The sequence below is a fragment of the Micromys minutus genome (genome assembly GCF_963924665.1).
Source record: "Micromys minutus genome assembly, chromosome: 2".
Classification (NCBI taxonomy): Eukaryota; Metazoa; Chordata; class Mammalia; order Rodentia; family Muridae; genus Micromys; species Micromys minutus.
The window spans coordinates 24,043,754-24,064,152 of record NC_137971.1 but is presented as its reverse complement, the minus strand read 5'-3'; the positions used below and the strand labels follow the sequence as shown (position 1 = coordinate 24,064,152).

General features: G+C 37.7%; 1 protein-coding gene across 3 annotated transcripts in view; it reads left to right on the top strand.

Moving 5' to 3' along the window:
* The window catches only part of HECTD2 (HECT domain E3 ubiquitin protein ligase 2), a gene marked incomplete at its 5' end in the record, with an annotated part of 63,247 nt that overhangs the window by 6,388 nt on the left and 36,460 nt on the right, over positions 1-20,399 (top strand). For all 3 annotated transcript variants that reach the window (XR_013974931.1, XM_080911961.1, XM_080911960.1), the window contains one exon: positions 10,120-10,249. Coding sequence is in view for 2 of the 3 variants with exons in the window: in XM_080911961.1 (XP_080768087.1) it covers positions 10,120-10,249 (130 nt within the window). The remainder of the gene's footprint in view (positions 1-10,119; positions 10,250-20,399) is intronic.

Here is a 20,399-nt window from a genome sequence, read left to right as displayed (position 1 = left end):
GCCAAAATGCACATCTGCTCATTTTCCCATCCATGTTTAATTCAGGATTTAGAACACAAATAATTTGACTATATTTAACAGTTGGAGAAAAACATGCTTATAAATTGTGAACCAGAAAATGCCCCCAAAATATTAATTGTGAGACCATGTTGCTATTTTTAATCTTTGTCTATAAAATGAGGAAAACAATAATAATACCCACCTCACATAATAAATATGAAAATTGATATAATACATATGATAAAGCTACATCTGTAGTAAGAAATCATAAGTCAGCCAGCCCTTACTATTCCTATTATCTTGGCACTTTTCTTACCAGCCCTCTGCATCTGTTGCCTTTACCCATCCATTTCTTTCCAGTCCACACAGAATTAAATTAAGGGATGCCTTGCACTCTGAACTACTCAATATAAGAATTTATGTGAATTTCTTTTTGAATAAGAAAAATAGCTTCATAGGAGATATAGCTTAGTGTTATCAAAATTAGCAACTTCTGTGTTGCATTTTAAAATTAACTTGCTTATTTTTAGAGTTGAGAAGAAAATGATCAACAGTGGATGAATGAGGAAGTGGGTGAAGCTGAGAAGGCTCTGGGAAGCTTTGGATTCTGTTTTTCACCTACATTTTTTTCAAACATCATAGTCATATGTATAGATAAAATTTTTGTTTTAAAATATTTTTGTGTTTTTTTATTATTTTATGTGTCTGCATTTGTATATACCATTTTTGTGCTTGCCTAAGGGGTTGGTGAGCCTTCATGTGGTGGTAGGAATTGAACCTGGGCCTTTACAAGATTAACAAGTGCTCTTTGATCACTGAGCCAACTCTCCAGCCCTGGACAAAATGTTTTATGGTGGGCCTTGTATAAATAACTAGTTATTTTTAAGTTGATATCCCAACATTAAGAGAAATCAGTGTGACATAGGTAAAATATTGTTTTGGATGAATGTGATTGTGCTGGGGGTGTAGCCCAGTGATAGAGCACTTTACTAGCATGCACAAAGTCATTTTCCATCCCCAGTGCCAGGAGGGCAGGTGTGGGGATCACAGACCGGAATAAATATAGTTGAATGTATGCTTTAAATATAAAACTAATTGAAATTTTACTAACTAGGCTGAATTGAAAAGTGATTCTTAAAGTTATTAAAGGTGCAATAAAATCAACTTGGTGTTAATTAATGTTTTTATTAAAGAACAACATGAGTCTTAATTATTAGTTATAGAATTGTGACCTTATTCTAATAGTTTGGATCTAGAGAGACGGCTCAGTGGTTAAGAGCACGTATTGTTCTTCTAGAGGACTAAAATTCATTTTCCAGCATCCATGTCAGATGGCTCACAACTACTTATAACTCCAGCTCCAGAGGATCTGATGCTCTTTTCTTGCCTTTGTATACCTGCACAAATATGCACAGACATATACACAAGCATAAAGCCTGAAAGTACTTTGCTGCCGCTTCAGTGTGTGTGTGTGTGTGTGTGTGTGTGTGTGTGTGTGTGTGTGTGTGTTGTGTGTGTGTGTGCGTGTGTGCTGTGAAGCAAATAAGTAAATCTGAGGCCACTTTACTTCCTGATGGTCAGTGAACACTAAAGCTCAGTACTTCAGTACTAAGGCCTATGGGGGTCAGTTATAGTTGTCGCTAGATTAATTGCATTGTGACCTTTATAGTGGAAAATAATGTTAGTTTAGGCTTAGAGTCTTGTTTTTTTAAAAAAAATGAACTATTTTCAGTGAGTCTTGTACCAATTAAGCAATAATAAAAATTATTTCAAAGAATGTTATCTTTATTTCTTAGTATTCTTTAAAAGATATGGCTCATACTAAAATTCTACTTGGTGCTGGTGCTATTCAGCTTAGGAAGAATGTTTACAACTTGTAGCTGACTCCATATTTTAAAGTAAGATTGTACAATTAGTACTTTAGATCTAACATCTTAGCTATGGGGGAAAAAACATAAAGAGAGAACATATCTTTGCCTAATTTCAAGACCTGAAATAGTTCTTTTATAGACTCTAAATACACTTGAAGTCTTATGTCTCATATGATCCTCATTGGTAAATAGGAGAGTTCATTTTAGATATTGACAAAGCAAGAAATCTTAAGGATTGCTTATTTTAATTTAAAACATAAAGACACTACTCATTTGACATAATAGTCTTTACTGAATAACTCAGGAAATCATTTCTTCTTCTGTAAGAGTAGTTTTTATACCCATCATAGGTATAGGTAGTCTATCCTGATTCCTTGAGGCTGAAGGTTAGATTTTGTAGATATCTAGAAATTCAATTTAAAATATTTTATTTCAGAGACTGCAAGTTAGGGGAGGATACCATACTTAAACATAGTAAAAGCAATATACAGCAAACCAGGAGCCAATATCAAACTAAATGGTGAGAAACTTTAAGCAATCTCACTAAAATCAAGGACCAGATAGGTTGCTCACTGGAAGTACTAGCCAGAACAATCAGACAACAAAAGGAAGTCAAAGGGATACAAATTGGAAAGGAGTAAGTCAAAATACCATTATTTGCAGATGATATAATAGTATACTTAAGTGATCCCAAAAATTCTACCAGAGCTGATAAACAACTTCAGCAAAGTGACTAAATATAAAATTAACTGGAACAAATCAGTAGCCTTCCTCTACTCAAAGGATAAAGAGGCTGAGAAAGAAATTAGAGAATCAACACCCTTCACAATAGTCACAGACAATAAAAAATACCTTGGTGTGACCCTAAACAAGCAAGTGAAGGATCCGTATGACAAGAACTTCAAGTTGCTGAAGAATTGAAGATCTCAGAAGGTGGAAAGGTCTCCAATGCTCATGGATTGGAAAGATCAACATAGTAAAAAATGGCGTTCTTGCCAAAAGAAATCTACAGATTCAGTGCAACCCCATCAAGATCCCAACTCAGTTCTTTATAGAGTTAGAAAAAGCAATTTGTAAATTTATGTGGAATAACAAAAACCCAGGATATCGAAAACTATTCTCAACAATAGAAGAACTTCCAGGAGAATCACCATCTCTGATGTCAAACTGTATTACAGATCAATAGTGATAAAAAAAGACACTGCATGTTATTGGTACAGAGACAGACAGGTAGATCAGTGGAATAGAATTGAAGACCCAGAAATGAACCCACACACCTATAGTCACTTGATCTTTGACAAAGGAACTAAAAACATTCAATGGAAAAAGGACAGCAACTTCAACAAATGGTGCTGGTTCAACTGACAGCATGCAGAAGAATGCAAATCAACCCGTTCTTATCTCCTTGTACAAAGCTCAAGTCCAAGTGGATGAAAAACCTCCACGTAAAACCAGGTACACTGAAACTAACAGAAGAGAAAGTGGGGAAAAGCTTAGAATATGTAGGCACAGGGGGAAAATTTCTGAACAGAACACCACTGGCTAATGCTCTAAGATCAAGAATTGACAAATGGGACCTCATAAAATTGCAAAACTTCTGTAAGGCAAAAGAAACTTTGAAAAGGACAAAATAGCAACCAACAGATTGGGAAAAGATCTTTACCAATGCTACATCTGATAGAGGACTAATATCCAATATATACAAAGAACCCAAGAAGTTAGACACCAGAGAATCAAAAAATCCTATTAAAAATTGGGATACAGAGCTAAACAAAGAATTCTCAACTGAGGAATACCGAATGGCTGAAAAGCACCTAAAGAAATACTCAGCATCCCTAATAATCAGGGAAATACAAATCAAAAACAACCCTGAGATTTCACCTCACACCAGTTAGAATGGCTAAGATCAAAAACTCAGGTGACAGCAGATGCTGGTGAGGATTCAGAGAAAGAGGAACACTCCTCCATTGTTGCTAGTACATCTCGAGCTGGTACAACCACTCTGGAAAACAGTCGGGAGGTTCCTCAGAAAACTGGACATAGTACTATCTGAGGACCCAGCTATATCACTCCTGGGCACATACCCAAAAATACACTCCAACATATAACAAGGATGCATGCTCCACCATGTTCATAGCAGCCTTATTCTTAATAGCTAGAAGCTAGAAAGAACCTAGATGTCCTTCAACAGAGGAATGGATACAGAAATTTTGGTACATTTACACATTGGAGTACTACTCAGCTATTAAAAACAATGACTTCATGAAATTCCTAGGCAGATGGGTAGAACTAGAAGCTATCATTCTAAGCAAGGTACCTTAGTCACAAAAGAACATTCATGGTATGTACTCACTGATAAGTGGACAGTAGTCCAAAAAAGTTCTGAATACCCATGAAGCAATTCACAGACCTTATGAAGCTCAAAAAGAAGGAAGGCCAGAATGTGGATACCTCAGTCCTTCTTAGAAGGGAGAACAAAGCACTCACAGGAGGAAATAAAGGGACAAATAGAGGAGCAGGGATTGAAGATCATCCAGAGACTGCCTTACTAGGGGACCCACCCCAATGCAGCCACCAAACCCAGTCACTATTGCTGATGTCAAGAAGTACTTACTGGCAGGAGCCTGGTGTGGATGTCTCCTGAGAGGCTCTGCCAGAGCCATACTGTTAACAGATGAGGATGCTTACACTTATCCAATGGACTGAGCATGGGGACCTCAATGGAGGAGCTAGAGAAAGGTCTGAAGGAGCTGAAAGGGTCTGCAACCCCATAGGAAAAACAGCATTATCAACCAGCCAAACCTTCCACAGCTCCCAGGGACTCAAATACCAACCAATTGAGTACCCATGGCTCCAGTTGCATATATAGCAGAGGATAGCATTCTCTGGCATCAGTGGGAGGAGAGACCTTTGGTCCAGTAAAGGCCCATTTTCCCAGTGTAGGGGAATGCCAAGATGCTGAGGTGGGAGAGGGTGATTGGTAGAGGAAGCACCTTCATGAAGTGAAGGGAAAGCGGAGTGGGGAGAAAGGGAATAACATTTGAAACGTAAATACAGAGAATATCCAATTAAAAAAAAAGAAAAGGAAAAAAGGGGGGTTGGGGGAGATGTTACCATATTACAGCATTGTGTGATGGAACACAGGCAATTATACCTTTATCAAGTATTGTGTTAGAATGTAAATAGAAATGTCTATCTTCTAAGGCAGTTTTTGAAGGATGGAGAATAATCAAAGTAAACTGTACTAAAATTTTGTATACAACAGAAATTGGCACTTAATGTTGACCAATGAAAACTGAATACTCCTTATTTGGCATATAAACGAAAAATATAATTTAAGAAATTAGAAATTTGACTCAGATACTATTCATCAGTGAAATTTGAAAGTGGTAATTCAAATATTTAAAGAAAATAAGGTTGAGAGTATATGATTATATGTTAATATAAGTGGAACTATGGAGGTCCTTGCTAGGTGTTAGCAAAATAAAATTTATTGTAATTACTACTTAAAACTTTGCTGCTACTTGAAATAGTGAACTTTCTGATAAATTCATGGGCAGTCTCTGCCCAGAGAATGAATTCTATTAGTGTATTAGGTTGAAATGTTTTGAGTATATTTTTCTCTCAATGAGTTGTTAAAAGTTCAATTCCCTTCCCCCTTCAGCCCCCGGTTCTTTGTGCTTCAATCTAACAGCTGGTTGAGTATCCTCCGACTCTCTATTCTTCAACACATACAGCCCACAGCTTGCAGCCTGGCTGTATTCCAAGACTTCATCTCTAGTATTCAACTGTAGAACTCCAGATAAGACTACTGAAAACCCTGCAATTCAGTTATAGTCATAAGTTTAAGAAGGTGTAATATTCTTTGACCTTTCAGTCTTACCTGCCCCTTACCCCTCTCCCCTACCATGTTAGCCAAGTTTCTTGTCAGTCCTTGTCATTGCCTTCATTCTCTTGCTTCCCATTTTTCAGTTTGTTCATATGATTCCTGCTCTTTTATTCCACTGAGTCTGTTTATAGCTCTTGTAGTTAATCATTGGGATAGACAAACTTTCTATTGTTTCACATTCTTGAATCTATGTAACTCCCTTAGTTTCCTTTTTCTTTTAAATTATCTTATGTGTATAGGTTTTATGCATGCATGACTGTCTGTGCACTGGGTATCCATGAAGGCCAGAAGACGATGTCAGATCCCTTGAAACTGGAGGTATAGGTGGTTGGTTGTAAGCTGCCACATGGGTGCTAGGAATCAGTACTGGTTCTTTGGAGGAGCAGTCAGTGCTCTTAACTACTGAACCATGTCTCCAGCTCTCCCACTTAGTTTTTAACATATTGCTTTCTTCTGGAATTTTTCTCTTTCATTATTTATTTATTATATCTCATATATAGTTTTGCCATTGTATTGTTCATTGCTGAATACAAAGCTCCATTAGAAAACACCAGTCAATTTATCATGTAACATGTTTGCTACTGAGCCTTGGTTCTGTGTCTAGTTACTCATAAACTGTATATATGTCTAAATCACCCTAAAATGTTCTTTCAATAAGCCCTCTGACTTCGAGCGAGGTGCCAATATATCTTTGGAAATTTGAAGCATTGTACATTGTCCTTGCTCTTTTAACTTTTTAGACAGTTTCTTCATCCTCACTGTGTATCGGACTTAGACTGGAAATAGTGCTTGTCATTTTATTCTTGGTTAGCCAGGCTGCCATCTTGTAGTGACTGTTCAACTTTATCCGTTCAGGTTTCATTTCTTGAAATTTAGCTCCCTTTAGCTATTAATATAATCAGCATAGCAATTAACTAAATTAATTCTTTTAGTATTATTTCAAAATATTACAAGTGAACTAAACAGTGTTCCTGGAGGCTTCGTTTTTATTAAGACAAGGTAAGGAAGGGAGAAGGGGAAAAATCTCAGAAGTCTTCCCTAAACTGTTAGGACATTGGAAATCTTCCTAATGTATTTTGTTTCTTGTATGTTTATTGATTTTCTCTTACTAGTTTAGTGGCTCCTAAAGTTATTAAATACCATTCAATATTAATAAAAGTATAACCACAAAAAGTAGTTATTAAAATAGGCATTATGTTACATTTAACATATTTATTCCCACATGTCAAGCCCCTGTATTGATGGCTGCTATAGCTAGAGAGTCTGTAATGTAGTAATTTACAAGTATAGACTTGATACTCGTTAGAGTGGAATTTGAGCTGTTTTCCATGGTCTGTGAACTTGAGAATGAATGGCATTTCAGGTTCCTCATCTGTACAATGAAGTGTAAATGTTGTTCTAGTCTGCTTTTTTATTGCTATGATAAACTCCATAAAGCGAGTTGCGGGAGGAAAGGGTTTGTTTTATCCTATAGCCCATTATCAATGGAAACCAGTTAGGAACACAGGACAGTAAGGAACCTGGAGCAGAAACTATGGAGGAACTGTCTTACTTGCTTGTTCCCAGGCCAGTTTAGCTTTTTTCCTTCTACAACTCACAGTAGGCTGAGCCCTCCTGCATCAATTAGCAATTAAGAAACTGTATCATAGATGTGCTCATAGGCCAGTCTGATGGAGGCAGTTCTTCAATTGAAGTTCTCTTTTCCACATGTGTCAAAAGTCAAGTTGGCAACCAAGATTAGCTGCCACAAGTATCTATATCATAAGAATGTTTTAATGTAATAAAGTCTCAAATATAGTAGTAGGGGTATAACAACCACCTAACAAGTATGTTGTTAGAACAAAAAATTTTTTGAGTAATTATTCTTTTGTAGTTCTAACCTTTGATATGTATGTCTATGATTCTGAGGTTTCTGATTCTTTTCTTGTATCTATCAAAAGACTATAGTTTGAGTTACATAATATAGTCAACTTTTGTATGTGTAGATGTTTACTTGTCTGTGTACATGTGTGTAGAGGTGGCCATGCTGTTACTGCCACATGTCCTCATTTGTTCTCCATGTTATTTTTAAGAAAAGACCTCCCCTCACCTCTTAGCCAGACTGTTAAACCTGGGTGTCTGGATACAAACTCTGGTCCTCATGCTTATGCATCAGGCACTTTCCCAACTGAAACATCTTCTCAGCCCAGATATGTTGAACTTTTATAGACAGTGTTGTCACCACTAAATCTAACATGGAAATATTAACTTGGGATTCACTGGGCTGCAAAAACAGATAATAAAACCAAAGTCAATGAGTAGCCAAAGATATTACATTGCATATAATAAAATTGCATTTATGTTCTTATAGAGGCATGTCCTTCAGATTCTCAATGTCTCATTTCATTTTGGGCAAAATCTATATGCACGTGTGTGCATATTTTTGTGTGTTCAGGTACACATGTGTGCAAGTTCAAGTGTGTGCAGGTGTGTACATATCAGTGAACAACTTTTCAGGCACTTTCTATAAACACTTTCCACTTTTGTGCTTTTAAGGCAGGGTCTCTCTCAACTGACCTGGAGTCTGGCTAGCAAATTCCAGAGACCTGCCTGTCTCCACCTCCTCAATGCTTGGATTAAAAGCATGTATTACCTGGCTTTTTAAAATGTGGGTTCTGAGAGTCAAATTTAAGACTATTGTATGACTAAGCCATCTTCTCAGCCCAGCTATCACCTTTCTGTTACTTGCTAGTTGCTGACTTTTGTGACTCTCAAGTGACTCCACTGTCCTTACCTGTGAAATAGGAATTAACTGATTTCCAAAAGTCACTTAAATCCAGACACTTTTAAATAGTATGTAAATAATATCTGAAATTCATTTTCTTTGGGCTCTTTTAATACTAATACTTTTTAAATGTATTTATTTTATACTTATGAGTACACTGTAGTTTCTTCAGACCAGAAGAGGACATTGGATCCCATTACAGATGGTTGTGAGCCACCATGTGGTTGCTAGGAATTGAACTCAGGACCTCTGGAAGAGCAAATAGTGCTCTTAACTCCTGAGCCATCTCTCATCCCCCAATTCTAACCTTTTAAAAGAAAAACACAAATAGATTTAGGGCATGTGCACTAGTTATGTCAAGCCCTGTGATGAGTAAGGACTCCCTAGTGCAGCATAATGGACCAATATGAGTACAGTTACTCTCTCTGGAGTAGTTTAAATACATTGTAACATTTAACAGGAGTGGTTGTCTTCACAGTAAAATAAAACACAGAAAGAACAGTCATTCTAAGCTGTTGTTTCAGTTACACAGCCCAACTTCAGTATTAAAAAGCATTAAAAGGTTTTTCTGTTGTTAGTGTGTATGGCCTTTGCGTCAGAAGTGGGTCTGCTTTATATAATATATCACTCTAGACCCAAGCTCATGAGCAATCCAGAACCTCAGCTCCTAGCATCTGTCATTGCTACAGTGCTGGAAAACACCAGGAGCTGGGATCTTCCCCACCTATCTTAAATGTGTCATCACTTCTTTCCAGAACTGATAGATTTCTACTTCTAGCCTATCAGTTAATCAGATGAATCTGTAAAAGGGAAGGAAATTTGGAAAGAACACGACTATGTGTTCAATGTCATGCTAAGCTGTAGAACAAATTTTAGCCCAGCAGGGATATATATAGAGGCCTTGTCTCAAGAACTGAAACATCAGTTCAGAAACATTTAAGAACTAAGGAAAGGCCTAAAGTCAGGACTGCAGCTTAATTTCATTTTATTTTTTATAATTTATACTTTATTTTTTTTTTTTTACAAAATACAGAGTAATTAAATGTTTTAGGAATTTTTGGAGTTGTTGAGGTGGATAGTTTCTTCTTTAACATGTCCTATGGTCTATACCGAAGGATCCCTATATGGTTAGCATATTTTTTAATCCTGGTATTCCTACAATTTAATTATAATGCTTTGGGAAAAAATCAGCACTAAATGATTTGTCATTTTATATGAACTTTTAAAGTTGAATCACATCACTGTAAAGACTTTAGTAAATTAACTTAGAACTCATAAATTATTAAAATTTATAGTTTTCGTGATCATAAAAGCAGCACTATCTAAATATCTAGTTAAAGTGGTTAACATTGGTGGACTATATACTATGTACAAGAAGTGGTACTGACTATTTTGAGTAGACTTTGTTAAACCTCATAATAACTATGAAATAGATATATTGTTGCCATTTCCTTTGCAAACCTTACCAGTATGTAAGTAGTCAGATGATTGCTGTGGCTCTTTGATGCTTAAGATAATTCAGTCATTTGCATATATAATAGCTTCATCATCTTTCTATCATAAAATCTAAATCTTTAAAACACTTTGATTTTTAGGGTTTGGACAGAGGATCCAAGGGCCAGATTTCCACTTTTAGCAGCTTTGTTTCGACTGTGTCCCAGAAGAAAGAAGCCGCTGAAAATAGAAGCTCACCTACCCATCTTGCTCTCCCTAACATCAGGAATGGTAATAGTCTGTGTCGTGGCTAGAAGTATATTATGGTATTAAACTATTTAAAATGTATTTTAATTATTGAGCATTTTTGGGTAAGTTTATTACAAAAGAGAGAAATAAGCTTAGTAATTATTAGCTTATTTTATCATATAAAATGTAAATTGCTTACGTTTCTTCAGGGTAGCTTTCCCTGTGAAAGCACAAAATAAATCTTTGAAGTTTGAAATGCTCTCATGCTCTAGCCAAACAACTTACAAAAATTTCTTTTTGGCAGTGCATACTAACTTTAGACCTACTGTACAGCTTTAGAGGTTAGATCCATAGGACTTTATTTTTGGACCTCTATCTTCAATAACTTCTTTCTTCCTTTGATTTATTTACACCTATACCCTCACACATAGGTTCCATCCTATATATGCCATAGTTCCACAACATTGCAAAACAGAGATACAATCGTGGTACCTTTATAGAATTAGAGAAATAAAGAAAATGAGCCTAATATTAGGAAATCAGTTATATATAATGATTTCTATTTAGACATTTCAACTGAATAATAACTTATATAATTTAGGAAGATTATTTCATTGAGCCCTCACAATAGTCAAAATCAAATTTATTTTCTATTGCTGTATAATGAATTGTCACAATCTAGTGGCCTTAAAACAGCACTCAAGTATTTACTCACAGTTCTTTAGGTCAGAAGTCTGAAGGGATGTTGTTGCTAGGTTCTATACTTAGAACCCCTTCAAGGTTGAAATCAAGATGTTGGTTGGGTTAAAATCTGTACAAATACTCTTTTCCAACCTCCTTCAGATTGCTGGCAAAATTGATTTTTGTAAGACTGATGTGCCATTGCCTTTCCTGACTGTCATAGACACACAGTTTCTTCCCATATGCCTTCTTATTGGCTATCAGTAATATCAAAGCTATTTTTTTCAAGACCAACAGCAGCATCCTTTTCTTGAATCTTTTATTGTTGGTTTTTTTCTTCTTTAATTATTATTCTTTAATCTTTGTTTTACAGTCCATTCGTTATCCCCCTCCTGGTCTGCCCTTCGACTGTTTCACATCCTATTCCTCCCACACACACCCTACACCCCCCACCTGTCTCCACGAGTATGTCCCCATCCCCCACTCCTACCCCACCAGACCTCCCCACTCCCTGGGGCCTCAAGACTCTTCAGGGTTAGGTTCTTCTTCTCTCACTGAGGTCAGACCAGGCAGTCCTCTGTTGTATATGTATCAGGGGCCTCACATCAGCTGGTGTTTGCTGCCTGGTTCGTGGCTCAGTGTCTGGGAGATCTTGGGGGTTCAGGTTAGTTGAGACTGCTGGTCTTATGGGGTTGCCCTCCTCCACAACTTCTCCCTAATTCAAATACAGGGGTTTCCTATTTCTGTCCATTGGTTAGGTGTAAGTATCTGCATCTATCTCACTCAGCTGCTTGTTGGGCCTCTCTGAGGACAGCCATGCTAGGGTCCTGTCTATAAGGACACCATAGAATCAGTAATAAACTCAGCCCTAGAAACCTCCCCTTGTGCTGGATTTCAATTTGGGCTGGTCACTGGATAGCCTTTCCCTCAGTCTCTTCTCGATTTTTGTCCCTGCAGTTCTTTTAGACAGGAACAATTCTGGGCCAGAGTTCTTGACTGTAGGATGGCAACACCACCCCTCACTTGATGCCCTGTCTTTCTGCTGAAGATGGACTCTACAAGTTCCCTCTCCCCACTGTTGGGCATTTCATCCAATGAGTCCTGAGCATCTCTCACCTCCCAGAATGTCTGGTCCATTCTACCCATTTCCTACTTCTCATTCTTTTATCCATCCCTGTTTCCATTCTTCCTGCTGGCTATCAGGGATTCACAACATCCCACAATACTTGATATGTTCCCCTTTTTCCCTCCCGCCCCTTCACCCATCCAGTCCCCCCCCCCAGCTTGCTTTCTTCTCCCTCCCAAGTGGGATTGAGGCATCCTCACTTGGGCCCTTCAGCTTGTTAGCCTTCTTGAGTTCTGTGGTTGATTCCAGTCTCTTCAGCTTTGCCTTTTGCAACTAGTGTAAGAACCACTTATAAGAGATTATTTGATTGGGTTCTGTCTACCTGGATAGTCTATCCATTTTAAGGTCACATCTACAGTTTCCTGGTTTAGAACATTTAAGGAGATACAGGGACACAAGCACAACAGAGAGCTGTAAAGAGTATGGCAGGAAGTCAGATATGGTAGATAGAAGTAACCTTTGTTTCAACTTTTTTGTTTTTAGTGGCCTTTGATTCCATTCTCAAATTCAACCTAGTCTTCTCCTCCTCCCTCCCTCCCTCCCTCTCTCTCCCCTCCTCCTCCTTCTTCTTCATCTTCAGGGTTGTATGTATTGATGTTTTGCCTGCATGTGTCTCTCTGTACCATGTACATGCCTGTCCCTTCCTTTCTTATCTGTACAGATACTTTGTTTCTGAACTTGGCTTGTGCCTATAGGTTTTCAAGTAGATTTGTTCACTTTAAATATGTTCCAACTAGCTATATTCCCACCTCTTGCCTGTTTTTGTCTCATAAGAGCCAGTTTTGTGGAATCTGAACTTAGCTCCAAACTCATTCAACTTGGAGTTTTTGCACCCATCACTCTAGTTGAAAGGTTCAGCAGACTTTTTCACCTTAATAGAACTCCTGTCTAGACATCTGGCTGTTTGTCTGGGTACCACCTTAGTTCAGGTATGCTCACATGTCACAGGTGCTACAGAAAGTACTTTGTTATTGAATGGGAATTAAGACTGAGTCTTTACGTAGGCGTGCATATAATTCCTTGGTTTTTTGAGAAGCCATTCTCACTTGTCAATTAAGATTATTTCTTCAGAATTTTATAATTCTTAGCAATTATAATTTTCTTCCTTTTCTGGTAGCAGGAGCTATGGCCAGGCATTCTCTTAATAGCTTATTTCCCATCTGATCTCCAAGTGGTGTTAGAGAAGCTGTGGGAAGCCCAGAGTGGGTTACCCCAGTGTGGGTTTCCTAACATCAGAGAGATCCGTTCTTCCCTGTAGATCACAAGTCTAGGTAAGCCTGTCAAATTGGCTATCCTTTGAAAAATCTGAGAAGTGTAGGCGTTTTACCTACTATAACAGCTGCTAGTGGTGATGCAGCATCTTCAAAAGGAAAAAAAAAGGCTTAGAAGATAAGTAAAGTAGGAGTGGAATTGTGTGGTGGGTAACACGACTTCCTTTCTTCCTCCCTCCCTCCTTCCCTTCCTTCCTTTCTTCTTTTTTCCTTCCTTCCTTTCTTCCTTCTTTTCTTCTTTTCTTCCTTCCTTCCTTTCTTCTTTTCTTTCTTCATTCCTTCCTTTCCTTCCTTTCTTCTTTCTTTCCTTTTCTCCTTCCTTTTTTCCTTTCTTCTTTCCTTCCTTTTCTCCTTCCTTCTTTCCTTCCTTCCTTTCTTTCCTTCCTTCCTTTCTTCCTTCCCTTCTTCCTTTCTTCCTCTCTCTCTCCCTCCCTCCCTCCCTCTCTCCCTCCCTCCCTCCCTCCCTCCCTCCTTCTCTCCCTCCCTCCTTCCCTCTTTTGTATTTTTCTCTTCCCCTTTTAGGCTCACCTAAAACATTTTTTTTAAACTTCACAAAACGCCCTTAAAAGAAGCAAAGCAGTTCTTTCTCAAGCCTTTTGAAATATCTCTGTTTTGTTGGTAATTCAGGAAAGAGTGAATATGAACTCCTATTTTACCTAGAAGCCAGTGTTTAATTCCAAGCTCAGCTAATACCATGAGTTTATTCTTAGCAGAACCTTGGTGTGGCATGAACTCTGCAGTTCTTACTTGAGGAAAGTATCTTTGTCACTCTAAAGTAGCCAAAGTGAAGAACAGTTGTCTGAACTGGTTAGGTCTGTATTAAAGTCCTGTGATATATTTGCAGGTAAAGTGGTACAGTTTCCATTTAAGAGCAGTGTGAAGGGCAGACAGAAATAAGTGATTAGAGGAAACCTGGTACAGGGCTTGCTGTCTGGGAGAACAAAGAACTTGCCACTTTAGAATTTTTACCTTGGAAGTATCTCCAAGGCTTCAAATAACCCAGGACTTCAGGTTTCCTTTGAAAATGAACCTGTACTGAACTAAATCTCTAAGATCTTTTAAATCAGTATAAGTGCCTTCATTATTGTCTTAACTATTCCTGGAGAAAAGTGTATCTGAAAAAAAAATTGCTGCATTAGTTTACTTACTGTTTTTACTGCTGTCTACTCCTAAAATGTTTATTTTGGAGAGGAGAAAGGCTATTGTTTTAGGTCAGAGTTGACCTTTAAATAGCATATTTATGTGATTCAAAGTGGGCTCACCTTAAGCCACCCTAAAGAGATGGTAGAATAATTACCCATTTAATGAGTTACTTAGAGTTTATTAGTGTACTTCTCCGTTCCCTACAGCCAGCAATCTCTTAACAGCAACAGACATGCAGCTTCAGAAGTTTGTCTGCTTTTCTGAACTACTTGGAAAACATAGTTTTCTCTTTTATTCTAACCATGCTCTCCTAACTCATTGGGCTTCTCCGGTGCTTTGGCTTTACTCCTCTAAACCTTCCCTCCCAGCCACATGGCTGCCTACCACCGTGCAGCTGACCTTCTTGCCAGCTGAACTCAAATAGCTAAGCTTTTTTCTTTTCTTCTCCATTCTCTGCCTCTGGATAGCTGCTGAGATTTATAGTTTGTCTGCCTGGGGCTTTTCTTTTAAATGCTAATAGAATTGTTCCAGCCTTTAGAAAAAAACAGCTATAAAAATAAATAGCTTCTTATATGTCTTATCACATTGTTTTTTTCTATCTCCTGTATTCTATTGTGTAAATATAAACATATACTTAAGCTAGAGAGATGGCTCAGCAGTTAAGAGCACTGACCTCTCTTCCAGAGGTCCTGAGTTCAATTCCCAGCAACCACACAGTGGCTCAAAACCATCTGTAATGGAATCCAACACCCTCTTTTGGTGTGTTTGAGGACAGCTATAATATACTTACATACAGTAAATAATTCTTTTTTAAAAATTAAACATATATATTCACACACACACACACACACACACACACACACACACACACACACTATATGTACATAGTCCAGCACCTTGAATTGTTATGTTTTCAGTTGTTTTTGAGGTATTTTTCTTGCTCTTTACAGCTATATTTTATTATATTAGATGTACATGTTTATTCATTCAGACCTCATTAGAAAGAATGAATTGTGTCCCTCATTGTTTAAAGCACTAACAGTACCAAAACAAGTGACTTTATATATTCCATTTTGTTCATCTGCAAAATGTTTATAAGATATTTCTGAAAGTGTAACTGTCAGATCCAGGCATGCATATATTTATAGTATTTTTCTTGAGTTTCAAATCCAGGTATCTCTAGGGCCTAGTACCCATGTTTAGTATAGTCTGTAATTGTTTTAAGTAATTTGCTGAATAAAAGATGAATAGGAAGTAATTTTTCTGTGCTGGCTTGTTTGCCTGGTGAGATACCAAGTTCTTCTCTGGTCTGTAAGACAATCTAGTATGAAGCATCTAGTTCATTAAAGATGAGCTTCTACAGAAATAACTTGTATTTTTAATGCAAAGTACATAAAAGAATATTCCAGTCATGCTTAGAGTTTTACGTACACTTCACTGTACTTGGTAAAATGTCCATCTCCTCAAACCAGTGAGTGTGTTGCTTTATTTGGCTCTGATAGCTAAAGTTCTGTGAATCATAGGGTTTTCCTCCTCTTCTTCCTTTCTCCCTCCTTCAGCTTTCTTTTTGCTAAATGTTCAGAAAAGCACTCTTATACACAGTGATGTAAACACCACCTGTTATGACTAATCTACTCTGGTCTTTCCCAGTTTCTGTTTCATGCCACAACTGAAGTAGTCAAAAACAGCACAAGAACTGAACTGAGAGAGGGAACCTTCACATTGTTCCCTTATGCCATGCATGATGCCCATGCTGTCACACACCCTTAACCCTCTAACCCTCATAGGCCTTTGTTTAATGTCCACAGAATGGGGCAGTTGTGGCTAATGAACTGTAAAACTTCCCTGTTCTCTATCCTTTCATAAGAACCCTGTGAAACAGACAGCTGCCCAAACAACTGAGGGGTGATTGTTTGATCAGTGCCTTTGATGTCTACCAGACACATGGCTTTTCAACTACTCAGAGCACTGTGCACAAAAGCTGTGAGTTAGTTGACCAGAGTATCTTTAGCTTATTCAGGTGGTGGAGCCAGAAGAGGAATGCAGGAACTTCACTAGCACACTGGCAGATCCACTAGGAATAGCTAAGAGAACATGCAGGGTTTACTTGTCCATTTTCTCTTCAGTTTCAGATCACAAGGACAGTCAAGATGGTGGTAATAAGAAGTGACAAATAATATTAATTCTCAGCATATCCTGTCCACTCTGTGCAGAATTAAACTCTCATTTAGGCCACTATGAGTTCTGGTCCTTTTTGTAAGACAACTATCTCTATATATCTGTCTTCATGGCTTACTTTGAAAAAACTCACAGAACCAATTTTTTGTCCCTCAGGGTTTGAATCTTCAGAGTAATAAGACTTAGTTTGAGTCTTTTGGCTTATTTTTTGAATCTGCAGATTTATGTCATGAAAATAAGAGAACTTTTTGTTTAGTTTTAATGGTGTTTTGGTAGGAATTAAAAGTCTTCTCAACTGACCATTATCCTCAAAAGCCTCTGTTCTTTTATTTTAAAAAAGATTTATTATTGTATATTATACCCAAATGTATGTAAATATGTATATACATATAAACGTATCACATACATGCAAGCTCCAAGAGGAAAAGAGAACATCATGTACCTTGAACCATCCCAGGAAGTTATAGTTGCCAGATGTGGTTGTTGGGAACCAAGCCCAGTTCTTCTACAAGAGCAGCAAGTTCTCTTTAACTGCTGAATTATCCCTTTAGCCCTTGATTGATTAAAAGATAAGAAATGAAATTCAGAGAGATGACTTGATTTTCCCAATGTCACATTTTCCATTATTTATTTGCATTATAACAACCAACTAAAAATTTAGTAATTACTGGAAGGCAATCTTTTTTTTCTCCTGATCATTTGAATCATTTCATATCAGAGCTGATATTCCAAGAGTCTCAGTGACTAAGGTTAACAGAGTAGTAACTTAGCAAGCAATAGATGAAGTCCCTGATTTTCAAGGCTGGGGCTTTTCCATTACTTATGAAACTTGGGGTATAATGTTTTTCAGTTGCCTATTAGAAGCAACAACTCTGTCTGCCAGTTCTTTCTTATCAGCAGCACATAGACCTAGGTTCCTTCTCTTGAATGAACAATCTACATAGATGCTTTTGTTTATATCTGATCTACTGTTACTATATTTGATGGTTATGTAGGAACTGTCTTTATATAACCAACCAAAGTGTCAATTTTCATTTTGATTATTGCAGTTGTATAACACTATGTATGCCATATTTAACCAGAGTCAATCCATAAACAGTGAGATGATAAAATTTTGCTAATAATCTCACACCATTGACATAACTATTATACAATTTACACACTACCAGCCCTCGTCCTGGTCATATTCTTCTTACATCAGCTTCATTGTTTTGCTTAATGTTTTTAGGCAACCAACTACAATAGGCAGCAGTTTATTAAAAAGAAGAAAAATTATTACTGCTTATTAATTTAGCATCAAGTGTCCCAAGAATTGACTGAATGAAACCCGTATGGCATGTTTCCACAAATGTATATTTGCTTTTTTTACTGTATTACAATATCCTCATATATTGCACTTATATATGTCAGAATGAAGGTTTTCCTGTTTATTTATGATCTTGATATGAGGTTTAATTAATCACCAGAGATAGTTATTGGTTTTGTCACTTAAGTTGAACTTTAATAAAAGCCATCTGTGAAAAAAGGCAGAAAACCATTCTCTAGAAACAATGCTTTGATATTTAAGGACATAAGAGCAGCTGTGAGCTGTTATTTTTCTTCCCTTAATAGCTGAATGTCACATCCTGTAATTTGGCTTCCATTCACTGATATGAGCAAAGGATTCTGCTCTCCTTTCAGACTTGGATTTCATTAACATGCATGTTACACCTCTGCAGTTTTCATCAGTCAAGATACCTTCAGAACTAAAATAGAACCTGCTGCTGGTCTCTGGTGTTGCCTCACTGGACAGTCCTCCCAGCCCCAGCATTCCCTTTTTTTCTTATATAAGACTCTCCCGCTCTCACACACTGCCAAAACCAAGTTCTGTTATTAACTTGAGTATCACTGTTCTACCTCAGCATGGTATTAATAAAAGTGAGTGGGTATAAAACTGTACACCCATGTAGGCTTAGTTTGTGAATAAGCTGATTTATATTTACATGAGTCTGTTTGTATTTAATAGAGGGTGTTTATAGCCAGATTGTGAAAATTGTGTGGGAAGGGATAGGAAAGGGTAAGCCTAGTGAAGAATGAGGAAAGATGGAAGAGTAACAGAAGATCATTCTAACAAGACCAGAGTGAAGTTCTTTTCTGCTAAGGTGTTCCTCACTATTAATAAAAATGTTTAAACATACATTATTTTGGGAATATTTAATTTCACTTGATAATAAATTCAGCCTTTATCAAATCTTTGTTTATAGTACAAACTGCTAGATCTTCGATGTTTGCATAGTTAATAAGAGGTGTAAAATAATTATAGAATTATTTTAGAAAATTATTATATAGAAAAAAATGAAGAAATTCTATATTATGTGTTTTCAGCAGCACTACCTTCTTACCTCACATCACTGAATAGTACATCACATAGTACATCCCAGGACAAGCAGCATGAGCGTCACCTGGAAGTATGTTAGAAATGAATTTATGTCCTACCCCCACCTGCTTCACCCTAGACTCTAAGGACGTCTCAGCCGTGTTTCAAGTTTGCTTAGTAAAGCATGAACGCCATGCTCTATGGCATATGAAAAATTGAAAATTCTACTATCTTCTAATAGGAAAAGTTGATTTTAAAAAATAGACTGTTAGTTTTGTTTTATAACTGAGACAAAATATCTGAGAAAATAAAGGGAAGATTCATTTTGAGTTTCTCACTGTTTTAGTTCATTGTCACTTAGCACCATTATACATGGGACAAATACAGAGTAGTAGAGTTGCTTACCTTATGGCATCTGGAAGGTGAGAGAGACAGTGAGTCTGGTGATAGATAAACCCTTCAAAGGCACACTTCCAAGTAAGTAACTGCTGGTTTGAATGAGAATGGCCCTCAGAGGCTCATAAATTTGAATGTCTCTTCACTAGGGAGTGGCACTATTTGAAAGGATTAGGAGGAATGGCTTTGTTGGATGAAGTATGACAATGGGGGTGTGCTTTGAGGTTTTCTTCTTTTTAATTGGATCTTTTAATTTATATTTCAAATGTTATCTATCCCCTTTTCTGGTTTCCCCTTCAGAATCCCCCTATCTCATCCCCCTTCCCCCTGACTCTATGAGGGTGCTCCCCGACCCACCCACTAACTCCTTCCTGCCTCCCCACCCTGGCATTTCCCTACACTGGTGCATCCAGCCTTTATAGGACCAAGGGCCTTTCTTCCCATTGATGCTCAACAAGGCCATCCTCTGCTACATATGCAGCTGGAGCCATGTGTACTCTTTGGATGGTGGTTTAGTCCCTGGGAGCTCTGGAGGGTCTGGTTTGTTGGTATTGTTGTTCTTCCTCTGGGGTTGCAAACCCCTTCAGCTCCTTCAGTCCTTTCTCTAGCTCTTCCATTGGGGACCTCATTCTCAGTCCAATGGTTTGCTGAGAGCATCTGCCTCTGTATTTGTCAGACTCTGGCAGAGCCTCTCAGGAGACAGCTGTATCAGGCTCCTGTCAGCTTGCACTTCTTGGCATCCACAGTATTGTCTGGGTTTGGTGACTGTATATGGGATGGATCCCCAGGTAGAGCAGTCTCTGGATGGCCTTTCCTTCAGCCTCTGCTCCACACTTCGTCTCCATATTTACTCCTGTGAGTTGTTTACCCCTTCTAAGAAAGACTGAAGCATCTACACTTTGGTCTTCCTTCTTCTTAATTTTCATGTGGTCTGTGAATTGTATCAGTTATTTCAAGCTTTTGGGCTAATATCCACTTATCAGTGAATGCATACTATGTGTGTTCTCTCTCAGCAATGGACAGATCATGGAAACAGAAACT